The sequence below is a fragment of the Canis lupus genome, chromosome 7, assembly GCF_003254725.2.
Source record: "Canis lupus dingo isolate Sandy chromosome 7, ASM325472v2, whole genome shotgun sequence".
In the NCBI taxonomy this organism is placed as follows: Eukaryota; Metazoa; Chordata; class Mammalia; order Carnivora; family Canidae; genus Canis; species Canis lupus.
This window is the reverse complement of record NC_064249.1, coordinates 43994954-44018298: the sequence shown is the minus strand read 5'-3', so window position 1 is coordinate 44018298 and position 23345 is coordinate 43994954. Positions and strand designations below refer to the sequence as shown.

Below are 23345 nucleotides of genomic sequence, written 5' to 3'. Positions count from 1 at the left end.
TCTATAATGTATTCTCCTACTACTAACAGAGGCAAACCACAGATAGGAATAAGATCGCTGCAGTACATATATCTAACCAAAGGCTTGTACACATATAACAAATAAAGAGCTCCTACAAATCAATAAGAAAAACACAACCCAACCAGAAAAGGCAAAAGAACTGAATGGGCACATCATAAAGTTATCACTATGCATATGGGAAATACAAATTGAAGTTCAGTAAGATACACTATAGACACCAAATAGAATAGCTACAATCGCACAGACTGGCAAGGGACTGGTGAGAATGAGGGGGCAGATAGAACTCTCATTAGTAGATAGAACTCTCATTAGTAACTAGTGGGAACATAAGACTTGGTATAATCACTTTGGAAAAATTGTTTGGCAATATTTACTAAATCTAAACAAGTACATATCCTATTACCCAGTAATTTAATTCCTAGATGCAGATTTGAGAGAAATGAGTACATATGCCACCCAAAGACAGGTAGGAGAATGTTTGTAGTAGCTTTATTCATAACAGCCAGAACTGGAAACAATCTAAATGACCATTAATGGCAGAATAAATAAACACATTGTGGAATAGCCACACCATGGACTACTGTACAAAAAGGCCAACAATAAAAAAAGAGAAACAAAACAAAACCTAAGTATTGCTACATGCAACAACTTGGGTAATCTCAAGAACAGGTGAATATGTTACAATTATGATTTCATTCATATGAAGATCAAGAACTGGCAGTACACACAGAAATCACAGTGGTGATCTTAAGAAAGGGGGGTGGTGTTGCCGGGGTAGGGAGCCTTTCAGGGTGCTGTAAATGTTCCATCTCTTGATCAGAGTGGGGATTACATAGGCATAGCTATGTGTACAATTTTACTGAGTTGTATACTGACAATTTGTATACCTTACCATGCATATTTTACATCAAATTTTAAAAGATCAGTAGTAGTATATTTATGTGATTTATTCGCTGGAAGCTTTTACTTGGAGTAGCTAGAGTGCCTGGACCATAAAAGAATTTCCCCCAATTAGTTAAAAAATAAGAGTAGTGACTGATACTCAATTCAGTTCTGTATCCTGATTTTCAGACTGGCATATAAAGCTGTCCTCCTGCATATACTAATGAAATGCTTCACATAACTCAAGTTCTTAAGTCTTAAACAATTTCCTACATCCAAAGTGTTTTATTTTTACAGTCTGGACTTTAATTTAAAAAACTGCATAGCAGTCAGCCCTTTCAAAATAGAAAAAGCCCACAGAAATTATTTCTACTTTAAGCCCTGCTGCCACATTGCTCTGGAATTCCTCATGCCCAGGGCTCTAAACAACAAGAAAAAATTCAGGAGTTCCCATCCAAATGCCTTAATAACTAAGGCCATTACTATTGGTTTTTTTCTTCCCTTTCTAAGGAACTGAATATACTGAAGTAATTAAATGTTTTAGTTTTTCTTAAGGAGACAGGGAAAAGAAAGCAATTCAACATTGAACAGAAAAACCATTTATGGAGATAAGAATCTCCTCCCCAAACCAAAACAACAACAACAACAACAACAAAACACCCTAATTTTTGCACACCTCTAAGACTTTCAGAGGATTCCTGTATCTGGCAACAGTTATAGAAAATAAGTCATCAACAAAGTTTCAAAACGTTATTCTTAAGCAGCCTTCATCTCTGCATTTAACTGTGAAAGTTGGGGTGTCATTTTTTTCAGTTTTAATGACATTTTAAGAAGCTACTCTTAAGTTAGGAGGAAAAAACCCCTAATTTTTCCTAGGCTAAACAATTCTCTGTAGTTTTCTCCCCAAATTCCTTTGACTCAGCAACCATATACTTCTGAAAACAATCTTCAGGAATAACCATAAATACTGCCTAAAATATGTGTTCTCATTTTTTAAAAACTAACCTCAATATCCTGGAAATAACCAAGGATAGGAAGCCGACAGCTACACAATGTACTGCACTTTTTGAAGTGGAATATGCTGTGGGAATCAAACATGTTTTGGAAGACTATTTAAGAATATAGAAAAACATGCACAATACATTGTGGGGTTTTTAAAAAGCAAGTGACCACAGTGTGTGTGTGTGTGTGTGTGTGTGTGTGTGTGTATGTATATATATATGTGTATATATATATATATCTTATTTTCATCTAAATATTTATGTGCATGGAAACAAATGAGCTGTGTGCTAGCATGTTAACTGGGCTCTCTTTAGGTGGCAGGATTACAGGAAATTTTATTTATTCTTTTCCTTTTTGAGTATTTAAACTTTCCTACAATGAAAACATAATACTTTTGCGCTGAATTTTTTTTTTTTTTTTTAGTCTTGTAACTTAAGTTCAAGTTAGGTTATTAAGCAATCTGCTTGCCTAGCATCCTTTCTCCTAATAAAGATCATCAAATTTAATTATAATTAGTCTATTAATAAAATGCTCAAGCTTTGGGCTTCTAACTCAGGTCAGCAGATGAAAAAAGACCTTGCTACAAACTAGTACTACAGCTGTGAAAATGAATGAACTGGAGCTATGGATATTCATGTTGATGAATCATACAATACTACCAGGGGATAAAGCAAATTGATGAATACATAAAGTATAAAACATGCAAAATAATACTACATATTGTTTAGGGATACCTACCATATGTGGTAAGTATAAACAAATATATGACAATGATAAACACAAAATTCAAAACCATGATTACTTTTGGGTCTTGGGTGATAAAATCAAGGAACGATATTCAGGGGATATCAAATGTGCTTATAATTTAGAATTCTTAAACTGGTTGATAGGCATAAGAGTGTTCATTATGGGGATCCCTGGGTGGCGCAGCGGTTTAGCGCCTGCCTTTGGCCCAGGGCGCGATCCTGGAGACCCGGGATTGAATCCCACATCGGGCTGCTGGTGCATGGAGCCTGCTTCTCCCTCTGCCTTTGTCTCTGGCGCTCTCTCTGTCTCTCAGTCTTTCATGAATAAATAAATAAAATCTTAAAAAAAAAAAAGATTTTAAGAGTGTTCATTATGTTATACTTTGTATCTTTCAGTATTAGATAAAAGGGGGGAAAGCCATCTATGGCTTTTAGGATTTGAATGTCTTCTAGAATCCAAACCCAAATTATGTCTATTCCCTATAGGTCGTTCTTATCCTCTCCTTAAATCAATTCTTTAAATTCAGGTTTCTGGATTTCAGACATTTAAGACATATTTGTAGACAGACTGTACTATGCATTTGTGTGTGTGTGTGTGTGTGTGTCTGTTTTGCGGGGGGGGGGGGGGTTATCCATTCAAAACACAGTAAATAAGAGGCAGTGTAATATGGAAGGTTGATGTATCTGCCCGAGGGCAATATGTCCCTAAAGCTGTTATTCAAGGCAGCTATGCAACGGGGTTTAAAATCCAATGCTTATTCTCATTATCAACCTGAATAGTAATTTAACTAATCGGTGGTTCATTTGAGATGTCTATATTTGCCACACACAATCCAAACAGCTGTAGTCATTGGTTGGAAGGCATAGTCTCTGTGGAGACATCAATATGCAAAGAAGGGCAAGACCTAAAATCCTTCTGTTAATTCTCCACCCAGCTGTTAAGTGCATTTGTGAAATTAGAGTTGACCTATAAATGCACTGTAATGTTTTAAAATGTAGTGTTTAAAAAAATCAATATGGTTAGGGAAGTGTACTAATTAGACAGCATCCGAGCAATTACAAAGTCAGTATTATGTCAACATACATTTTTATTACCCTGAGTCTAGTAATCATCTAAGACAGAGACCTCCCAACTTCCTATTAAATATGTCCTTCCCAAATTACCAGCTAAAATCAGTCAATACCCTCTCCTTGAATTCTGTGGCTAAAGAAATGGATAAAAGGTAATGGGTTAAGTTTAGAAGTAAAAATCATAGCAGGTTCTTCATTTCACATGAAGACTGACTTTGGCATAGTGGTAAACCTTACTTAAGGAGCAGGTCAGATAGTCCACTCCTCCTGCCCCCAGCAACCCAAGAAGCTAAAGTAGGATAACTCAAGTAGGTGAAGCAAAATAAATTTTAATACCATGTACCCCACATCTTCAAGCAACATGGCATAACAATGGGTCTTCAGGAAATAAAATACAGTGAATGGATACTGAGCAACTAGAAAAAGTGAGTTTGTTCCTTTTTTTTTTGTTTTTTTAAATCTTTTTTTTTTTTTCTTCAATTTTTATTTATTTATGATAGTCACAGAGAAAGAGAGAGAGAGAGGCAGAGACACAGGCCGAGGGAGAAGCAGGCTCCATGCACCGGGAGCCCGATGTGGGATTCGATCCCGGGTCTCCAGGATCGCGCCCTGGGCCAAAGGCAGGCGCCAAACCGCTGCGCCACCCAGGGATCCCGAGTTTGTTCCTTTTAAACAAAGACTTGACTATCACAGTGACTAAGAGAGTCACAAATAAAAGTGCATTAAGTAGCTGTAGTTTCTATTAACCAAGGATCTAAAATTAATGTTCACATGAAGAAAAAAGGTAGCTGTTCCCAAAGTGCTTTTTGGCCACAAAGACCATCTGTGAGGACAGCCAATTCCAAGATCAACAGCAAATAACACGGCCAGGTGTGTGAACCCTGTAGTGAGTTTTATTTATTATTATTATTATTTTAAAAAGTCTTTTTTTTAAATTTTTTTTTAAAAGTTTTTATTTATTTATGATAGTCACACACAGAGAGAGAGTGAGAGAGAGGCAGAGACATAGGCAGAGGGAGAAGCAGGCTCCATGCACCGGGAGCCCGACGTGGGATTCGATCCTAGGTCTCCAGGATCGCGCCCTGAGCCAAAGGCAGGCGCTAAACCGCTGCGCCACCCAGGGATCCCTGTAGTGAGTTAAAGTTTTCTACAAACATTCTCATTTTTGGACATCTACATCAAGAAATGAATTCTACATCAAGTATACATTAGTATGATTCCTGTAGATCTTCATACTGGTAAGAAAATCATGTTTTTTATCGCATTCTTTGTAATTAAATACCAAAAATTTACCTAGCCATTATAAAAAAATTTTTTAAGCAAGTTCAGTGTATCCTGATGCAATATTTAGAGCTACTTATCATAAATTCAAAGGCAAATAACATGGTTTAATGGTTTGATAAGAAGTAAAAGACAAGATGAAAAATGAAAAACCTATGAAAAATAAAAAATCCTAGGGAAAAAAATCAATCTCACTCTAGAGTCTATTCTTAAGTATGAGAACCAGGATGCCATCTTCCTTTTTAAAGCAAAAGTGAAAAGTACATTTAAGCAAAATGGACATAAAAGTGAAGATTTAGAACATTTCTATGTTGTATTTCTCCACATTTCTGCCAGCAACCATTGGAACACCTCCAGTTAGATACCACAAAGGCCACCTTATCACCCCCTGAACCCCAAACAGAAAATGTTCTCTGTCACATGTGCTCAGGTTAGAAATCTGGGCATCCACCTTGACTCACTGGTTTTTTTTTTTTTTTTTTTTTTTTTATTATTTATTCATGATAGTCACACAGAGAGAGAGAGAGGCAGAGACACAGGCAGAGGGAGAAGCAGGCTCCATGCAGGGAGCCCGACGTGGGATTCGATCCCGGGTCTCCAGGATTGCGCCCTGGGCCAAAGGCAGGCGCCAAACCGCTGTGCCACCCAGGGATCCCCTTGACTCACTGGTCTTATTCACCCCCTAAACCCAACCATCTAGTCATGCTGATACTACTACCTAAATCTGCTTCTTCAACCATACTGCTACCATCCCAGTTCAGACTACTAATATCACTTATCAAATAATTTCTTTGAAAATGTGGTCAAGGGACACCTGGATGGCTCAGCAGTTGAGCATCTGCCTTTGGCTCAGGCCGTGATCCTGGGGTCCTGGGATTGAGTCTTGCATCTGACTCCCCACAGGGAGCCTGCTTCTCCCTCTGCCTGTGTCTCTCATGAATAAATGAATCAAGTCTTAAAAAAAAAAAAAGTGTGGTCAAATGTGTCAACTTTTCTCAATCCCTTAGACTGTCACTGAGGGAAGAATTACATGTACTGTTTTGGAGTGTTAACCAAGGTAATACCTTCCTTCAGAGAACAACATAATCAATGGAGAATCACAGGAATAATAATAAAAGATAAAACTGAAACCATGCCCCACAGGATTAATGAGGTTAAAACAAGCCCAAAGTGTAAAGCTTGTTTTTCAGAGAACAGTTGCCCCCTCATCAGCTATTCTAAAATTTTCAGACCCCACTAACATATCCATCAACTGTCTCTGCAGAAGCCTGGACTCAAGGTCATCTGATACAGTTCCAGCCTATGAACAAGCAAAGCCCAGCGTTCCTTGCTGGATATAACCCAAGATCCCATTCAGTTCATGTCAGTTCTCAGAGCATGCCTCTAGCAACCTTCTTCTCTTTGTCCTAAGATACCATTTTGATGTCAGGGCTCAATTTTGTCCCATTCTGGTGTCAAATCCTCACCCCAAAGTGAACATGGGATGTTACATACGTTTGCTCAATGATCACAATCCATCTTTTCTCATTAACAGCTATGTAAGTTTCCCTGCCCTTTTCATCAATACGTATATAATCTCAACCCCTCTGATTATAAAACATTTGTTCTCTCCCTCCTTGGAGGAGGCAGATTAGAAGCTAGTCCTCCAGTCTCTTCTTCTGGCTGCTTCTTGAATAAACTCTTTCCTTGCTGCAAACCTGATATGTCTCAGTGACTGGCTTTGCTGCCCACTGGGCACATGGACTTGGGTTCCATTACAAATTTGCTAGCTTCAGAGCTGCAATTTTATTCTGAATTTCTGCCCCAAGATAATTGATTCTACAAACCAGAAAAACCCCAATGATCATCACTTTCTAACATACTGATTATTTTTAAAAAACTAAGCAAGCTAGCAATAAATATGATTTAATGTTGATCTTGAAGTTATCTTGAAGACATCTATCCTCATGTACAATTTGGGTGGCCAGAAAGTAAAATATATCTATAACCTTCCATGACAGAGACTCAGGAAGGGAAGAGGGGATTATATGATCAGATGAAAAATAAAGAGCTAAAGACTTACCGGAAGGCTTGATTCAGAATTTGATAATGAAAATGTTCTGGTGCCAATCCTATGACCACAGCGTTAGGATCACTTGTTTGTATGCCTGGGAATGGAAAAAAATATGTAATTGTTAACAGCAATGATATGTTTTATAATAAAATGGCTTTAGTCAATCAAATACAAATTTTTGCTGTAGCCATACTCTGAAATTTAAGATATTATCCTGCCCAATGTACTTTGGAGGTATAAGCAATACTTAAAAAAAGTCTCCTAGTATTTTTGCATATTCTTTTTCCATGGTGTTATAGCTACTCAGTAACTAGAAGATCTCAATGGAAACTTGTAACTTGATGTTCTCAAACAAGTGACAATTTCTAACTTTAAAAAGCTTTACTGATTACAATCAACAAGAACAGCGATGAGTTCTCTATGAGCTATCAGATCAATAGCAACTGATGAGGGACTAAAAGTCTAAGAGGCAAGGAAATTAAACTTTCTAATTGACACAGCTGAGGTTAACACATTCATGATAAATACGGAATGCCTATAGATTCTACAGGTTTCTACTTAATGCTTAATCCACTCTTAGTTCCACAAATATTATTCTATAATTAAAGCATATTTTAAAGTCTTGGTATCTGATAACAGAACTTCAGATATGAAAACCAAACAGGTACATTCACTATTACAGTTATTAAAAGTCTGATGAAAGGTTTTGTGGCTTATCTATATAACTAAGCCTATTTGCCTCACTCAATGCCTGCCCTGAAGCATTCTTATTGTCAATTCCACCAAAATGTGAGGGGAAGAAATAGAGCAGAGACCTAGATTCCCAACTTCCTCCTTATAGTAGCCACAAGTAGTGAGTAATTCAGAAATGGTAGTGCACCACCATCTGAGCACTGGCTATCACTGCTTCCAGGTCTTTGCAGTGGAAGATCTGGATAATGTGTATTTTTTCAGAGAACAAGGGAGTTGATAATGACATCTTTTTTTTTTTTTTTGATAATGACATTTTTGATTCAAAATTAGTAATATACAGCTTATTTGATTTTTATATTTGTATCTCTTTTCACTTACACATAAAATCATGGGTACTACCAATATTAGCATAATTACTACTTTGCTTTATCCTGTATCTATAATTTAAAAATAATACTATCAACATTACTAATAACACTAAGACTATCGAATGTAGTTTTTACCCTTAGAATTTATCACACCATGAACAATCAAAATATTGTATTTTAAAGTCATTTGAAGTAACTCTTTTCTCTAAGTGGTTTATGCCACCAACTTGATACAGAATTAAATTTACTTGTTTCAATTTGATTTTAGTTTTCAGGGACTGGATTATTTTTTACCATTTAGTTGTCTTTTAAATATGCAAAATATTTACATGGTTCCAAAGGCAAAGCTATACAAAGTACTTTTAGAGAAGTTTTGTCTCCTAATCCATTTCTCCCTTCCTTCCCATTTAGATAACTACTTTTCCTAGTTTCCCATTTATTCTTCTTCTTCTTTTTTTTTTAAAGATTTTATTTATTTATTTATGAGAGACACACACAGAGAGAGAGAGAGAGACAGAGAGAGAGGCAGAGACACAGGCAGAGGGAGAAGCAGGCTCCATGCAGGGAGCCCGATGCGGGACTCGATCCCAGGACTCCAGGATCACGCCCTGGCCCGAAGGCAGGCGCCACCCAGGGATCCCCCCATTTATTCTTCTTTAGCTTCCTTTCACAATTATAAGACAAATCCATAGATCTCCATTTCCCTCTCATTTTCTTACACAGAAAATATGTAAGGTTTTCTACAACTCCCTTTTTCACTTCATATAGCTTATGAAGACCACTCCTTATCAAGAGACAGAATTTGCCCTTACTTATATTTCAGCTACAAGGCATTCTATTTTGTGGACATATCATAGTTTAAACAATCCTTTCCAATGAACATTTGGGTTGTTTCCAATCCTTTGTTATTTCAAATAAGACCGTAACAAACAACTTTGATTGTATGCCATTGTGTATTTTTGTAGCCACCTCTTAGGAATAGATTCCTACAAGTGGCAGTTCTGCTTCAGATACATTTTGCTAGCTATTGACAAATCTCCATAGGAGGTGCACTGTCAGCATTTAGATCCTTTTAAGAAATGTATTTTCTGTTGGCTTCTGTTCCTTAAAATTATAATTCTGCTTGATACAGTGTTCTATTTCCTGAGAAGTTTTGAGGTTCTGCCTAATGATATACAACATATTCATGCTGAATTTCCCTAATCATTATTTGTAAAGCCATCATATGGTTTTATAATGAGGCTTTTATGCCCATTTTTCCATATTGTGTCATTTCACTCTGTCATTTATAAAAGTAATGTGGCAAAGCTTCATAAAACCAGGGTATTTTCCCAGAGTCTGTTAATTTTTCCAAAGAGAAAATAGTTTTATTTTATTTTGATTGAAAATACTTTATGGGCATTGCAAAAACCTCACACTATACAGAATACCTTTTTTCACAATATTATTAAGATTTATTCATCAGTCTCAAAAGCCAAGTCTAGCATAAATATAAACTCCCTATAATCAATCATTTTTAAGTGGGATCAGATTAATTCTATTAACAAAAACTGAAATAAAATGTAAGATTCCAAGACTTATTTTTAAGTAAGTAGATCTTAGTTTATCTCATTTATTCAAACTAATACAGTGACTCCTAGATTAAGGATTATAATACACAAAGTGATTTTGACCTGTGTTTTTTCAAACTGTGGGCCATGATTCATTAGCAGATTGTGAAGCTAATTTGGAGGGCTCTAAGCAGCATGAAAATCAAACAATTAAATAAACCAAATAGAGAATGGAGTACATTTCCAAAAGTAAGTACTGTTTAACATACATAAACACAAACATATATCTACTGGGTTACTATATTATGTGTGCATACTGTGGACTGTGGTCAAAATAGGTTTGGGAAACATGAATTTAGATTAAAACTGTTGACCATTTCCATAATAATAAGAGGCAATCTGACAAAGACACTTGTAAATGTCCAGTTTTAGAATGATTTGTAAGCAAATATGAAGAACCAATTTCTGTGTCTTTCCAATTTCCCCTACCTTTGAAATCAGGTAGTGCCCGATCATCCACTAGCAGCATGGGTCGAACCTGTTTCTGCTCTACTAAATTTCTGGCTGCAGTCAGAGAAGTGAATATTTCATCTTCAGAGATATCAAACTCCAATTTTTTCAACCTATCCAAAAGGTCTTGCTTGCTCTCTTTGGTTGTATTGGTCACAAACCTAACGATTACAGAAGCACCGCGTAACCTGGGAAAGTAAAATTTAGATGTCAATAGGCAGCTTTTACATCCTAATCCCCATAAAATCTAATTTGATAGCACTTGCCAAAGGTCAGAAAATGAAGAGTAAGTCACCATGTAAAAATTTTTACTGCTAATGAGCTTTTTTACAAATTATCCACACCCCGTGGACTGCTTCATCTCCAAAGGATGCAAAGTCAAAATGTAAAACCTATGTCTACCTTTTTGAGAGTCTTCTATAACTAAGTTTTGCCACAGGGTTTTAGTAAAGTGAAAAAAACAAAGCTTGGTAACCACTGTACTCACAGATTATGAAAGATAAGTTACCTTAGAGATTATCTACTAGTACAACCTTCTCTTAAATTTGGGACAACAGAAGCCAAGGAGTTAAGTGAATGCTCACTTTGCACAGCTGGGGTGTGTGTGTGTGGCAGTAGGAACTCCGATTTATGCTGGTACAGCTTCTGATCTATATCAACAGAACAGAGGATACTTCAGAATGTTTTTCCCTTCTTCCCAATTAGTGGCTCAACACTAATTGTTACTAAGTTAATAGGCAGAAGCTGTCTGGAAAGCTCAAAGAAACATTCCAGTTGTCCAGACTGAAATGTGTTTTCCCCCTGAACTACCTACATACAGGATTGTTTGATTTTATGATCTGCTTCTGGAACCTAAACTGGTAAGCCGGTACCAGAGAGACAATTCATGATAGTCTAGCTTTCTTTACAAATGGAAATTATTTTGTTAGACCTACAGTATTTTAATCCAAAATCTAAAAATAATTTTAATTTAGTCACAATTTAAAATTTTATATCAATATCCTGTTGCTTTTTTTTGGATGGCTCAGTCGGTTTTACACCTGTCTCAAATGGACACAAAACCTAACAGCACCAACCACAATTAAAACAAGCAAGCAAATAAATCAGAAAAAATATTTTTAGGTATTCACCCAAAGAGCATTAAATGAATTTCCATGATTAAATGGTTTGCTGTAATTATGATTACCTGTACAGTGTCTGTGTGAGAGCTTTTCTGAAAAACACATTAAATGTGGTGGTTTACCTCTCAAAAGAAACTGATTACTTCAACAGAACTACTACCAATAGAATTAAAAATGAACAAGTACAAGTATGGAAATTACCACATCACTTTTAATGTGGATTAAAAAAAAACTTTTCTTTTGACTAGTCCTTCAACTTCCCATAGTCTCTTTCCTTCCACAGAAACCAAAGCCAGCAGTGACAGAGTCTAGTGATTTCTTTGCGATGGAACCCTCCCCACCCCCCACCCCCATGCCAGTTGGTGCCAGTAAGAGAACAATGTGTAGGTTCTTGTCCCCGCAAACTGGCAGGTTCACAGTTTACTGAGCAACTTAGAGATGGTGTCCACTGTTTACTACAAATAAAAGATTTTTCTTTCTTTTTATTTTTTATTTTTTTAATTTTTATTTATTTATGATAGTCACAGAGAGAGAGAGAGAGAGGCAGAGACACAGGCAGAGGGAGAAGCAGGCTCCATGCACCGGGAGCCCGACGTGGGATTCGATCCAGGGTCTCCAGGATCGCGCCCTGGGCCAAAGGCAGGCGCCAAACCGCTGCGCCACCCAGGGATCCCAAGATTTTTCTTTCAATCGAATAGAAAGCTCATCATTAAAGCAGTAGAAGCTCTACTCCAATAGAAGAAGAGACTGATCAACAGGCATCCTTTTCTCTAGAAAGCCAACTCTAGAAAGAGAAACTGTGTCAAGACAAAGTCCAACTCTGCAACAGGTTTTCTTTTGGCTTTAAACATGTTGTCCACTTATAATGAATATTGTAACTCTAACTAAACTGATAGATTCCAACAGAGGCCTACCAGATACATAAGCCTCTCTCTGTTTATTGATTCCCCAAATGGGAAATAAGCTTCTTGAGAATACAAAGTCTTTTTCCATCTTTTGGTCTAACACCTGGCTGTGACACTAATCACTGCATTTTCTGAAAAAAAAAAAAAAAAAACAGCATACTATGAATGTTTTAAGGTTGGAAAATGATAAGCACCACATGCTAAGTACTGCTGATTTTTGAAAACTTCTCTAAAGTATTTTAGGATGAAGGTACTTAATAACATTATTAGTTCTGACTGATGAGTAATTTTTTCAGAATTCGGAAGCACTAACATCAGTTCGCTTAAATAAATTTTTACCATATCCCCAATTTATATGTAGACTTGCATTAAGTGTTGTGGTTGATCTGTCAGAAATATAAGAGCTCAGTGAGATGGGCCAGAGATGTTCCTTGGAAGCACCAACATGCTTGGCTGCCCAAGGAGGACCCCAAGTCCAGTTCAAACTTGTGCTGGTTGGTTGGGAATGGTGGTAACTGGAAAAACTACATTCATGAAACATCATCTGACTGGTGAATTTTGAGAAGTAGCAGCCACCTTGGGTGTTGAGGTCCATACCAACAGAGGGCTTATTAAGTTCAATGTAGGGAAAATGGCTGGTCAGGAGAAATTTGGTGGGCTTAAGGATGGCTATTCCATCCAAGCCCTGTGTGTCATTATAACATTTAATGTAATGTCAAGAGTTATTTACAAGAATGAGCCTAACTGACAAAGAGATTTGGTAGGAGTGTGCAAACATCCCCATTGTGCTGTGTGGCAACAAAATGGACATATTTTCTTTTAAAGATTTTATTTATTTATTCGTAAGAGACATAGAGAGAGGCAGAGACACAGACAGAGGGAGAATCAGGCTCCTCACAGGGAGCCCGATGTGGGACTCCATCCTGGAACTCCAGGATCTCGTCCTGAGCTGAAGGCAGATGCTCAACCACTGAGCCACCCAAGTGTCCCAACAAAGTAGACATTAAGGACAGAACAATTAAGGCAAAGTCTATTGTCTTCCACTGAAAGAAGAACCTTTAGTACTATTGACATTTCTGCCAAAAGTAACTACAACTTTGAAAAGCTCTTCACAGGGCTTGCTAGAAAACTAAATGGAGACCCTAACTTGGGAGTTTGCCACCATACCTGCTCTTGCCCCACCAGAGATTATCATGGATCTAGCTTTGGCAGCACAGTATGAACCTGATCTAGAGGCTGCTCAGACAACTGCTCTCCTGGATGAGGACGAGGACGCTCTCTGTGAGAAAGTGCCCTGTGAGAAAGCCTGGGGTCAGAAGTCTAGTTTTATAGGCAACTGTCCTGTGATGTCGGGGGGGGGCGGGGGGGGGGGGTGGAGTGTTTGCCACTTTCTTACATAGCTGAATATGTAACTTTACCTTTGGGGTGCTGAAGGAGACGAACGGGCTTTGGAGTGAGTATGGTAGTTTGAAAAGCACCTTCATTTTTTGGACCTGCATATTTAGCTGTTTTGGAACGCAACTGTTTCCCTCCTGAGTTTCAGATATGAGACTGCTATAGTCCCATCACTATATCCAGTGGTGAAATCTCGTGTCACTGTCATTCCCATTCCTTTTCATTTGGAATCAGAATAAAGTTGTGTTTCGAATGGAAAAAAAAAAAAAAGAAATATAAGATAGTCTCTAACCTTCAAAAGCATTACATTTTGTTGATGGAAACCAATATAAAATTTCAAGTCTCTTAACTGAATTTTACTTGAGCAGTTGCACACTCAATGCTAGATTTTGGGTGAAGGGGTAGAGGGCAGAGCTATGCCTTTGTGCATGTGTATGTTTCATTTTGTGATTCCAGGGTTCATCTGTGATTTTCCAACGCTATTTATTCCGTACTTTAGAATCTTAAGTTTTCATTCCAAAATTTACATTACTGACTTAGATAAAGACACACACACAAAGAACAAAAAGACTAGATCAAAAGGCCAAACCTAATAAAGGTTTAGAAACTGGTGTTTGCAGGAAATTACAGTGCATATATCTTGTGGCTAAACCCAAGGCAGTTCCTGTATATATGGTAAGCTGGTGAAATGCCATCTTAAGGCCATCCATTTAGCTAATGATCTGCCTTGGTAATATGGCACTTACAAACATATTTGTCAGCTGAACCTGGAGAATAGCTTGCCTTTTAAGAGCTTCCTGTGCGCCTGGCACAGCTGCATCTTCAATGTGAAGTGTGCCATTGAGATCCACCAAAACAGCTTTTAATGCACGGCGTGCTGCCATCCTTCATTCCCTAGGAGAGAGCAAATGAAATTAAAAATACAGTTTAGGAAACAATGGACAATTAAAAACGGGTAAGTCTTCAAAAATATCATTCATATCCAGAAAGATACTGCTTAGTGTTAAGCTGCTTCTCTTTTAGAAAAGAATGTGTTTTTAAAAATCCAAAATCCATAATTTGATTCATGAAACTTTTAGAATGGTTGGTTTTGTTTTGTTTTGTTTTGTTTATATCTTGAATTAAAGCTGTAGGAAGGGGAATAGTATTAAAAAAGAGAAGTTACTATTTACTTTCAGATTTCTTAAAATAATTCTTTGGTGGAACAATTCATTTATGTTATTTTATCTTATTTTTTTAAAGATTTTATTTATTTATTCATGAGAGGTACAAAGAGAGAGGCAGAGATATAGGCAGAGGAAGAAGCAGGCTCCCTACAAGAAGCCTGATGTGAGGTGTTCATACCGGACCCCGGGATCACACCTGGGCCAAAGGCAGATGCTCAAGCGCCTGGGGAGTCACCCAGGCGTCCCCATTCATTTATTTTAATATGAACAAATGTACTCTGAAGAATAGATGGATGGAAAACCTTAAACCACTGGCAAAATCTTTTTCATCTTTTGCTATATAAGATGAAAATGTTCAAGGGTACTTGGATGGCTCAGTCGGTTAAGTGTCTGACACTTGTCTTCAGCTCAGGTTATGATCTCCAGATTTTGAGATAAAGCCACAGCAGACTGGGGTGGAGTCTACTTATGATTCTCTCTCTCCCTCTTCCTCTGCCCCTCTCCCTGCAGGGACATGTGTGCTCTCTTAGTATATATAAATAAATTCTAAAAATCAGAAAAAAAAAAAAGAAAGAAAGAAAGAAAGAAAGAAAGAAAGAAAGAAAGAAAGAAAGAAAGAAAGAAAATGTTCTAATTGCCCATCTCTACTATTATAGCCTGACATGACATAAGTGGTCAAGGAGTTAGCAGTGTTTACAGGTCACTAAAGATAAGAAATTTCAAGCTATACAGTCATTTTAGTCAAGAGATGGTTTCCTTACCTTAACCACATCCAACTTTCCTTTTGCATATTTTCCCCTTTAAAATTTGCTTATTAAAAAAAATAAAAAATAAAAAATAAAATTTGCTTATTATGAGCTACATTGTATATACAGTGGAGTATAAGGCATATGCATGGTTTAAAAATAACAGAATAAGTAAGAACACTGGGTAAGCTAAAGAGAAGAGGAGGGAACTTCATTTTTAGTTTTTTTTAAGCTTATTCATTTTTTTCTTCCATTTTTTGCTTTTATAATAAAATATTTCAGACATACAAACAAGTATCAAAAATATTATCCTATAAGTTCCCCCTGTGTACCTCCCCTGTAATCAACTGCTCTTCCCTCCACCAATTCTCGGCAACCACTGATATTCTTTGTCCCTAGTTCTTTTTCAGAATGTCATATGAATAAAATTATAGAATATGTAGCCTTTTGGGGTGGGCTTCTTTTACTTAGTAAAATGCAATGAAGATCCATCCATGTTTTTGCCAGAATCAATAAAGCTCATTTATCTTGTTATTGAACAGTATCCCAAAATGTGGACATACCACAGTTTATCCATTCTCCTGTCGAATTTTATCTTGGTATTTCTGGTTTTCAGGGATCATGAATAAAGTAGTTATAAACATTCATGCACAGGTTTTTCTATTAACAGAAGTTTTCAATTATTTGGGTAAACAGAAGTGTGAAGTGTGACTGCTGGATCCTCTGATAAGCCCGAGTTACATCTTTAAAGGAGGACAACTATAGCCAATAAAGATATTTAAAAGAATATGCTACTAGCTCTGAAACCAATTCCAAAAAAACAGTTCCAAATATATCCTGAGCAATGACAGAAACTTGTAGTCTCCTACTCATAGTCTCCTATGAATAAACTCTGGTATGCTTCTTTTTAAAAAAATCATTCTTGGAGTTGCGCTTCCAATAATATAGCTGGCTACGTAACCAAATTAGCTCTCCAAATTAAACTTAACAATACTAGATTAAAATACACACACACACACACACACACACACACATTTGACCCCTGAAAAACATGTGGGCTAGGGAGGCTGACCCCTGCACAGTTGGAAATCCAAGTATAGTTTTTGATTCCACCTGAACTTAACTATTAATAGCCTACTGTTGACTAGAAGCCTTACTGATAACATAAACAGTTGATTAACAAGTATTTTGTATGTCGTATGTATTGCATGTTCTATTTTTACAATAAAATAAGCTAGAAAAAAGTATTAAAAATCACAAGGAAAATACATTTACAGTATTACACTGTATTTATTGAAAAAAATCCTGTATAAGTAGATGAGCACAGTTTAAACCCATGTTGTTCAAGGTGTATGTATATGTGTGTGTATATGTATGTGTATATGTGTGTATGTGTATGTATGTATATGTATATGTGTGTATGTGTGTGTGTGTATAAAGCTTCAAGGAGCAAGGAAGAAAAGAATTTCTTAGATTGAGTCAAAGCAAGAAACAAGGAGATGAGTAGAATACTGTAGCCTGTTCTGGCCCTAGGAGCATTTGCCCACATTAAGTTATGTTTAGCTCCCTCTTGTCCCAATCCCTGTAGGGAACAAAAAATAAACCTCAGAGCCCACCTGAAGAGACAGATCCTCCCAATCTAAAAGCAGAGCCTTCAGTGTAAGGATGAGCCAGAAATAAACCATCACTGATATTCCCACCCCACCCTGTCTCAGTCAACTACAAGAAAATAAACTGCTATGAAACTTGGCCCAAAGAGTAAAAGGAAGAAAGTGCCACAAAGAATGAGTAACCATAAGCCAGCCCTAGACCCAGTCTGTAGACCAAATTCACATTACTGAAGATAAGTCATTAGGAAACCTTCAGGATTTTAATTACAATGATCTTAACTAGCAGGTGCCTGGCTGAAGTAAGTGCAAACCCTCCTCATTACTTTCAGCCCAAACAGCCACAAAATTCCATAAATAAAATCAAATAAAATTCTAAGCATAATGAGTAAGTAACCTAAAGAAACAAAGATCATAAGGGAGAAGATCCTACAGAAACAACAGTGGATAAAGTAGTCCTGTAAGGGCTCCTGTGATAATGTGATTATCAGACAGATCACTGGATAGGCCTGATAGGCCTACATGTTTAACAAATAAAAGACAAGGCTGAAAAATCTGTGCAAAAAAAAAAACCATGAAGAACTATCCATGTGCAGATTCAGAAAGCCCAAAGCATTCCAAGCAAGACAAATAAAAAGAAATTCATAACTGTACACTGGAAGCAACGCAAAGATCCTGCAGGCAGCCAAGGGAAAAGACACATGACTTTCAAAGACCCAATAGACTGGTAGCTGACTTCACACCAGCAACAATGACAAGTCCAAATACATTAAAATGACATTTTTAATGTGCTGAAAGAAAATAACTGTCAACCTAGTAATATATTAAAAGAATTATGACCAAATTGGGGTTATCCTACTTAGGTTGGTTTATTTTTTTATTTTTTTATTTTTTCTTAGGTTGGTTTAAATTAGAAAACCAATCACTGTTGTTTATATTAATAGATAGAAGAAGTAAAATAATGTCTGAGCATGTCAATTCACGCAGAAAAAGCATTGATAAAATTCAGCATGTGTACATGCTAAATACTCTGAGCACATAAAAATGGAAAGGAACTTCTGTAAGCTGATAAAGACTATCTACAAAAAGGCTGCAGCCAACATTAGTCTTATCAGCAATATACTGGAAATATTTTCTTTGAGATAGGAATAACACAAGGATGCTACTATCACCACTTCCATTTAACAGTGTAAATAATACCCTAACTAGTATAGTAGGCAAGAAAAACAAGGTATAAGGATTGGAAAAGAGAAAACCATTGCTATTGATACATGTTATGAATGTATATACAAAAAATGCAAGATTCTAAGACAGCAGGAAAGTATAGCAATTAATATTAAAAATTATTTTCATTTACATGTCACTAAAAATAATTAGAAAACTAATTTAAAAATATTACTTACAATAGTATCATAAAATATAAAGTTACCAGGAAAAGTCTAATAAAAGATGTCAACATTTTTATGTCAAAACTTAAAAACTTCAAAGAAGGGGCACCTAGGTGGCTCAGTGGTTGAGCATCTGCTTTTGGTTCAGGTCATGATCCCGAGGTCCTGGGATCGAGTCCCACAGTGGGCTCCCTGCATGGAGCCTGCTGCTTCCTCTGCCTGTGTCTCTGCCTCTGTGTGTGTGTCATGAATAAATAAATAAAATCTTTAAAAATAAAAAACAAAAAAACTTCAATGAAAGCCACAAAAAAGTCAAATATATAGAGAGGTACCATTTTCATGGATTAAAAGACCCGATATTGTAAAGATGTCAATTTTCCCTATAATGATCTATACATTGAGTACAATTTGAAACACTATCTCAAAAAGTGTTTTGTAGAACTTGATAAGCTGATTCTAAAAGCTATATATATATATATATATATATATATATATATATCACTGCAAATGGCCAAAGACAGCCAAGATACCTCAGCCAAGACTGAGGAAGAAAAAGAAGGTGGGACCTTGCTTTACCTAATATCTAGATTTGATTAATGAGGTCTTGTAATTAAGATGTTGTGGTATTAGCACATAAAGACAAACTGATCACTGGAACAGAAGAGAGAATCCAGAAAACAACCCCCTACCCCATGTGTAGAAGCCAGACATGACAGAGGTAATTTCAGATCCATGAAGAAACAATGACATGGTCAATAACATTAGAACAATTGAATACCCACATAAGAAAAAATTAAATTGCACTCCCCTATAACATCACACAAAGTTTTTCTCCCAGGTAGATGAAATAACCATCTGTTTGTGGCAGCAAAAACTGTAAAGTTTTTAAGTAGGAGAATATCTTCATGACTTGAGAATAGGAATGGCTTTTTAAGACATAAAAAGCACTACCAAAGAGGAAAAGGCCAATGAATTCAATTGCTGGAAAAAAAAGTTTTTTAAAGTACTGAAGAGAAAGAGTGTGAAAATATACAGAGTGAAAAACAAATTTCCAACACATGTGAGAAAAGACCAGAATCCAGAAAACATAAACTATAAATATTAAGACAAACAACCCAGTAGAACAATGGGCAACATCTGTACTTAATAAAAAATGTTAACTTGAAGGTAATTAAAGAACAAAATATAAACAAGACTGGATAAACAACAAAAGAATTGTACTGTTTAAAAAAAAATAAACCTGTACAACTAGAGCTAGCAAATGGTCATAATAAATACTGGTAATATTAATCCTTACCGAAGCATCCACATAGGCTTAATGTTACCAAAGCATTTTAAAAACCTGTATTTTTGCTTTCATCAGTTTCACAGAACATAATTTTTTTTTAAGATTTTACTCATCCATTCATGAGAGACGCAGAAAGAGAGGCAGAGACACAGGCAGTTCAAGCAGGCGCCCCACAGGGAGCCCAATGTAGGACTCGATCCCAGGACCTGGGGATCACGACCTGAGCTGAAGGCAGACGCTCAACCACTGAGCCACCCAGACGCCCACAGAACATAGCTTTTAAATTCTAAAATGCTCTCTGGAGCATTACATATCTGAGAGTGATTGAGGCCTAGAAGAAAAAAAAACCTGAGGTACCCCACTCCAACCTCAAAATATACTTCCTCGGGTATCTGGGTGGCTCAGTGGTTGAGCATTGGCCTTTGGCTCAAGGTGTGGTCCCAGGGTCCTAGGATCGAGTCCTGCATCGCGCTCCTCGCAGGGAGCCTGCTTCTCCCTCGGCCTGTGTCTCTGCTTCTGTGTCTTTCATGAATAAATAAAATCTAAATACACACACACACACACACACACACACACATTTACTCAATTAGCCCCAGTATAGGCCTTGACCACTTCAGCCATGATCTCGTCTGAACTTTTTTAATACTTGTTACTTGAACTACAGGTCAGTATTTGATAAAATTAATTGTAAAATACATGTGTCACCTCTAAAAGACAGGCAAAGGCTTCAGAAGTAGTCCATGTCCCGCCATCTCCCATAGTTTGAACAGGTTACTGGGGATATACCTTAGAAAGTAGGTCATCAACAACTCAGAAAGTTATCAATAACTGATAACGAACGGAACATATTCAACGCAAAGAAGAAAAGTAAATTCTCTCAGGCTGAAGGGAAGTCTTCAAGATACATCAGAAGGACATCTCCTCGTGAATACTGTGGTGCATCTCAGTCCAACAAGCCCTTGTTATCCTCAAAGCTGCTCTTTTCCCTACAATCCGTATGAGTGAATGGCTGCCCCAGCAACCCAGATGTAGCCACCAGGCTCTCCCCACTCCTTCCTCCTATTCAGTCAAATGCCAAATCGTGGCAGCTCTACGTTCTTTGAATCCACTCACTTCTCTTCATAGTTACTAAAACTATCTTGGGTTTTGAAATCACGTCTCATCTCGCCTGTTTCAACAATTCCCTAAATGTCTTCTCTGCTTCAAATCTCCTTATTTCCAGCCCCAAATCCATTTCCCGAAGTGAAGTAGTGAAGTCCCAGAACTAAGGGGTTGCAAAGCGCCTGGGTTTGAAGGTCAACCCACTAGCTGGGTGAACATGGGCGATTTTTTTAACCTCTCAGCTGCAGGTTCTTCAGTGTTTGAGTATAAAGAATTACTCCCATTTCTAATGGTTGGTAGGACAATCAAAGAAAGTAACACATGTATTGTGAACAGTGTTCTGCACACAGAAAGGCTGGGTTATGTACCTGGGGGTGGAGGGGAGGGTACATGATGCATGTGGTCAAGGACTACAGAAATCACAGGATATATATGATGCAAAGTCCTAGAGCATCAGAATAACCTGAGGATCTGAGAAAACATTTTATAACAAACCTAGTATATGCTCTGGTTTATCATTCAAGTCTTGTGTGTCTTATAAATATTTAGAACAGGAGGTTTCAACAAACAATTTTCTCCTGGGAGGTTAGGGCTTTGTAGAAAATGCCTCCTAGACCTCCCGGGGAATACAAATTCTCTTTTCTTCCCTACGTACTTCCAGTAGAAGAGTCTGGAACCACTGTATATGCACTCAGTAGATGACACTATTATTCGGTCACTAACCAGTTAAAAAATCTTCCAGTTGCTCTGCGCTGCCCTCAGGAGAGAGTGAGCGATGGACACTGGTGTGCAGAGCCCGGCCTTACCTCTCCAACTCCTCGGTCTCTGCTCCCACAGCAAAGTTTCACGGCACTGCAGGGGCCTACCAGGCCTACCCCCGACCTCCCTCATCGCTGGACTTCTGTCTGGAACCACTTTGGTTCTCGGCCTCCTACCACCCCCGTCCCCTGCACCCTCCCTTTCTCTGGCCAACGCCTGCCGTTCATAGGTCCCAGATCAGCATCCCTTCCCTCTGGCATTGGGGAGTCCAACTCCTCTTCGCCCAGGGCTGGGCCAGGAGCCCCCCCCGCCCCCCCCGCCCCAGCGTGTTCCTATTATCCCACTTATCACTGGGTCCACTCTGCTAAGCTCTGAAGAAAGAGGCGCAGCGTTGCCTGTTCGCTGCACTACTGATCGCTCAGGGCAGGATGCTGAGTTAACCCAGTTCGTGAATCCCTGTCTCCGTAACCTCTCGGCACTGACAACTGCGATCTCCTCCATCTCCTGGGTGGGAACGGCCCTAGCGCACCACTCGGGACCTGGGCTGACTGCGCGGAAGCGGTGCCGGCTTGGGAATCCAGTCCAGGGGAAGGCCCGCCACGCCCAGCCGCTGGGGGCCCCCGAGCCCGCAGCCCCGCCCCCGGCCCGCGGGGAGGGGCCTGGAGCCGCGCGCATGCGTGGAGGCCCAGCAGCAGCGAGGGGCGGGACCGGCGTCACGGAGGGCGCGCGCGGGTTGGTCCGCGGCCCAGGAAGGGGTGGCCTGAGACGCAACCGCTGTGTCCCCGAGCTCTCTCACAAAGAAATGCTGCCTCCGCACGGGCGAGAGGTCGCCCGTCCCACAGCGGTTCCTCACCCCTGCTCCGCGCGCCGTCCTCAGCAGGAGCCCCGCTCCCAGGAAAGTCAGCACAGCCCCGCCGTCCGCAGCGTCCTTCAGGTCAGTCCGAAGCCGCAGGCAGGCGGCCGGAGTCGCCGGAAACTGGGCCGGCCGCCGCACCGGAAGTCCCGCCTCTCCCCGGCCCGGCTCCGCCCCATCCGCCCCATCCGCCCCATCCGCCCACGGCTCCCTCCGGGATGCGGGGGCGCGCTCCCGAGTCTAGTCTCGCTCCTTCAGCACCTTGGAGGTGGGAATGTTGCTCCCGACACCTCAAGGGCTGGCGTGCTTAGCCGCAGATGCAGGAGAAACGAAACCGCTGCCTTTTTGCTCAGCGGCTCTTTCCCCTTCTGGAGCCATGGGTGAATCACGTGTGGAGTACCTTTCCTTGCCGCACCCTCCCCTCACTGCACCGGTCATGCCCATTCTCGAGGGGTAACTCAGAAGTCATCTCCTTGATACTCTCCTTGAAATACCCGATCTCTGAAGTTATTAACTGCTTTGCTACTTGACTAGCACCTGGCACTTGTAGCTGTTAACCACCCTCTCAGGCATTGAAGTTCCTCTTTTCCTACGCCAGCTGTTGCCAAACCTTAGGCTGCCAACTCGCCAATCCTGCCTCCCGTTGGAGAGCAAACACAGGCCTTGCCTGTCGTCCCTAGAGGATCAGTATCTGGAAGTGCGGGGAACCATCTCCCTCACTGCTTGCGCCCCTCCCGCGCACATGCTGGGAGTCTCTTTGATCCACACGGCCTGCTTTTAATCCAAATAAACTTTGAGTGCAAAGCCGGTTATCCTATGCAATCTCTATGAAAAACGAC

At 39.0% G+C, this 23345-nt stretch overlaps 2 protein-coding genes and 1 pseudogene across 10 annotated transcripts in view; 2 read left to right on the top strand and 1 right to left on the bottom strand.

Annotated features, from left to right (window-relative positions):
• Nucleotides 1-12206, top strand: part of KATNAL2 (katanin catalytic subunit A1 like 2) — a 115728-nt gene extending 103522 nt beyond the window's left edge. For all 4 annotated transcript variants that reach the window (XM_035719174.2, XM_049112661.1, XM_049112662.1 and 1 more), the window contains one exon: nt 11820-12206. In XM_035719174.2, the coding sequence (XP_035575067.2) occupies nt 11820-12019 (200 nt within the window). In that variant the 3' untranslated portion in view covers nt 12020-12206. The remainder of the gene's footprint in view (nt 1-11819) is intronic.
• HDHD2 (haloacid dehalogenase like hydrolase domain containing 2) overlaps nt 1-22664 on the bottom strand; it is a 36258-nt gene extending 13594 nt beyond the window's left edge. For 2 of the 6 annotated variants that reach the window (XM_025428979.3, XM_025428980.3), the window contains exons 1-4: nt 22507-22664; nt 14382-14492; nt 10157-10365; nt 7066-7150 (exon numbers count right to left, since the gene is read on the bottom strand). In XM_025428979.3, coding sequence (XP_025284764.1) covers nt 7066-7150; nt 10157-10365; nt 14382-14482 — 395 coding nt within the window. In that variant the 5' untranslated portion in view covers nt 14483-14492; nt 22507-22664. Of the gene's footprint in view, nt 1-7065; nt 7151-10156; nt 10366-10761; nt 10824-11363; nt 11601-14344; nt 14493-22506 lie in introns of those variants that run through there. The other 4 variants (XM_049112667.1, XM_025428981.3, XM_025428982.3 and 1 more) reach the window with 4 other exon arrangements.
• Nucleotides 12440-13603, top strand: LOC112647784 (GTP-binding nuclear protein Ran-like; annotated as a pseudogene).
• Nucleotides 22665-23345: the final 681 nt, after the last annotated feature.